Source organism: Chiloscyllium plagiosum, chromosome 12 (genome assembly GCF_004010195.1).
Source record: "Chiloscyllium plagiosum isolate BGI_BamShark_2017 chromosome 12, ASM401019v2, whole genome shotgun sequence".
Taxonomy (NCBI): Eukaryota; Metazoa; Chordata; class Chondrichthyes; order Orectolobiformes; family Hemiscylliidae; genus Chiloscyllium; species Chiloscyllium plagiosum.
Genome location: NC_057721.1, coordinates 73,214,644 through 73,217,791, shown reverse-complemented (window position 1 = coordinate 73,217,791; position 3,148 = coordinate 73,214,644). Strand labels below are relative to the sequence as shown.

General features: G+C 50.9%; 1 protein-coding gene across 4 annotated transcripts in view; it reads right to left on the bottom strand.

Annotated features, from left to right (window-relative positions):
- The window catches only part of appa (amyloid beta (A4) precursor protein a), a 178,189-nt gene extending 177,707 nt beyond the window's left edge, over window positions 1-482 (bottom strand). Inside the window, exon 1 of one of the 4 annotated variants that reach the window (XM_043701398.1) lies at window positions 183-482. In XM_043701398.1, the coding sequence (XP_043557333.1) occupies window positions 183-269 (87 nt within the window). In that variant the 5' untranslated portion in view covers window positions 270-482. The remainder of the gene's footprint in view (window positions 1-182) is intronic. The other 3 variants (XM_043701400.1, XM_043701397.1, XM_043701399.1) reach the window with 3 other exon arrangements.
- Window positions 483-3,148: the final 2,666 nt, after the last annotated feature.

The following is a 3,148-nucleotide window of genomic DNA, read 5'->3' as shown; positions in this document are numbered from 1 at the left end:
AACCCCGCGCCTAACCCCCTGCCCACGGGGACAGTAAACCCCGCGCCCCCCCTGCCCACGGGGTCAGTAAACCCCGCGCCTCCCCCACCCGTTCCCCTCAGTGACCGTTGGCCTCCCCGGTCTCGAGCTGCCGCAGGTTTGAAAGCGCGTCCGTTGATCGGCGGATACACCGGCGCCTTTACCTCCAGCGCCTGGCAGAGCGAGGGAAGGACGATCACCGCCATCAGAAGCAGCAGCATCCTTCGTCGACAAGGTAAGTGCGGGATCATCGCCGCTTCACTTTTCCGTTTGCGATACCCGATTGGATTTTAAATTCCACGGCGTTAAGATCGCTCTCTGACTGCCTTCTAAAAGAAAATCACACCCTTTCTCAGCTCCTGACTCAGTTGATGGTTCCAGTGAAGTGTGAGCGAGGTTTGGTGTTGTGTGCGGTACCTGCACCGCCCTCTCCCATCCCATCCATTCCAAGCCGGTCCCGCCTCAGTCCATTCCCCCTCGACTCCAGGCCGGCTCGGCACCGCCACCTAGCGAAGCCAGCCTCCCTCCCCAATCCCGCCCGGCTTTCCGTCAGACGGCACCGCCATCAGACGCTGCAGTGTCTCAGAACTGGCTGGAGAGCTCGGTGCACTCCAGGTGCAGCGCCACCCGGCTTGGAGGACTAACTGGGAATTGCCTGTAGCGCCACCCCGGCTTGGAGGAGTGACTGGGAATCGCCTGTAGCGCCACCCTGGCTTGGAGGAGTGACTGGGAATCGCCTGCAGCGCCACTCTGGGCTTGGAGGAGTGACTGGGAATTGCCTGTAGCGCCCCCCGATTTGGAGGAGTGACTGGGAATCGCCAGCAGCACCGCCCGGTTTGGAGGAGTGACTGGGAATCGCCTGCAGCGCCGGCCGGCTTGGAGGAGTGACTGTTAATCGCCTGCAGCGCCATCCCCGGGTTGGAGGAATAACTAGGAATCGCATGCAGCGCCACCTCTGGCATGGAGGAGTGACTGGGAATCGCCTGCAGCGCAGCCTGGCTTGGAGGAGTGACTGGGAATCCCTGTAGGGCCACCCCGGCTTGGAAGAGTGTCTGGGAATCGCCTGCAGCGCCACCACCGGCTTGGAGGAGTGACTAAGAATTGCCTGCAGCGCAGCCTGGTTTGGAGGCGTGACTGGGAATCGCCTGCAGCACTACCCCTGGCCTTGGAGGAGTGACTGGGATTTGCCTGCAGCGCTACCCGGCTAGGAGGAGGAGGAGTGACTGGGAACCGCTTGCAGCGTCGCCCTGAACAGATAGTAGTCATGATTTGGAGGTGCCGGTGTTGCACAGGGGTGTACAAAGTTAAAAATCACACAACACCAGATTATAGTCCAACAGATTTAATTGGAAGCACTCTAGCTCGGGAGCTCCGCTCCTTCATCAGAGGAGGAGTGAGTCGGAAATACACAGAGAAAATGTTAAAAATAACATTTCACAACTCAGGATGGCTGCTAGTGACAGTGGTGTTGCGCAAGTCTCAGTGTTAGGAGCACAACTTTTTACTTTAAACATTAATGATGTAGATGAAGGAACTGAGGGCATTTTGGCTAAATTTGTAGATCATGCAAATACAGATAGAGGGTCAGGTAGCTTTGAAGAGGCGGGGAGGCTGCGGAAGGATTTGGACAGGTGAGAAGAGTGGGCAAAGAAGAGGCAAATGGTGTACAATATGAGAAAGTGTGAGATCATGCACTTTGGTCGGAAGAATAGTGGCATGGACTATTTTCTAAATGGGGAGAAAATTCAGAAGTCTGAAGTGCAAAGAGACTTGGGAGTGCTAGTCTAGGATTCTCTTAAGGTGCAGGTTGAGTCAGTATTTAGGAAGGCAAATGCAATGATGGCATTTATTTTGAGATGATTTGAATATAAAAGCAGGGCTAAACTTCTGATGTTCTATTAGGCTCTGGTCAGACCACATTTGGAGTATTGAGTGCAGTTTTGGGCCCCCTATCTCAAGAAGGATATACTGGCACTGGAGCGTGTTCAGAGGAAGTTCACAAGAATGGTCCCAAGAATGAAAAGCTTAATATATGAGGAAAGTTTGAGGACTCTGGGTGTAGACTCAATTGAGTATAGAAGGATGAGGGGAATCTAATTGAAACATATGGCATACTGAATGGCCTGGACAGAGTAGATGTTGGGAACATGTTTTCATTGGTAAGAAAGGTGAGGACCCGAGAGCACAGCCTGATTGTAAAGGAAAGACCTTTCAGAATAGAATTAAGCAGAAACTTCTTCAGCCAGCAAGTATTGAATCTATTGAATTCATTGCCACAGAAGACTGTGGAGGCCAGGTCATTGAGTACATTTAAGTTTGAGAAAGATAGGTTCTTGAGTATCGAGAGGATCAAGGGTTATGATGAGAAAGTGGGAGATTGGGGTTGAAAAACCTATCAGCCATGATTGGATGGCGGAGCAGACTCAAGAAAGAACAAAGAAAATTACAGCACAGGAACAGGCCTTTGGCACTCCAAACCTGTGCCGATCCAGATCCTCTATCTATAATTGCCGCCTATTTTCTCAGGAACTATATCCCTCTGCTCCCTGCCCATTCATGTATCTGTTGATACATCTTAAATGACGCTATCGTGTCTGCCTCTACCACCTCCACTGGCAACGTGTTCCAGGCACACACCACCCTCTGCATAAAGAACTTTCCTTAAACATTTCCCTTCTTACCTTGAATTCGTGACCCCTAATAATTAAGTCCCCCATTCTGGGAAAAAGCTTCTTGCTATCCACCCTCTGTATACCTCTGATAATTTTGTAGACCTCAATCAGGCCCTTCCTCAACCTCTGTCTTTCTAATGAAAATAATCCTAAACGACTCAGTTTTTTTGAGGAAGTAACAAAGAGGATTGATGAGAGCAGAGCGGTAGATGTGATCTATATGGACTTCAGTAAAGCGTTTGACAAGGTTCCCCATGGGAGACTGATTAGCAAGGTTAGATCTCACGGAATACAGGGAGAACTAGCTATTTGGATACAGAACTGTCTCAAACATGGAAGACAGAGGGTGGTGGTGGAGGGCTGTTTTTCAGACTGGAGGCCTGTGACCAGTGGAGTGCCACAAGGATTAGTGCTGGGTCCTCTACCTTTTGTCATTTACATAAATGATTTGGATGCGA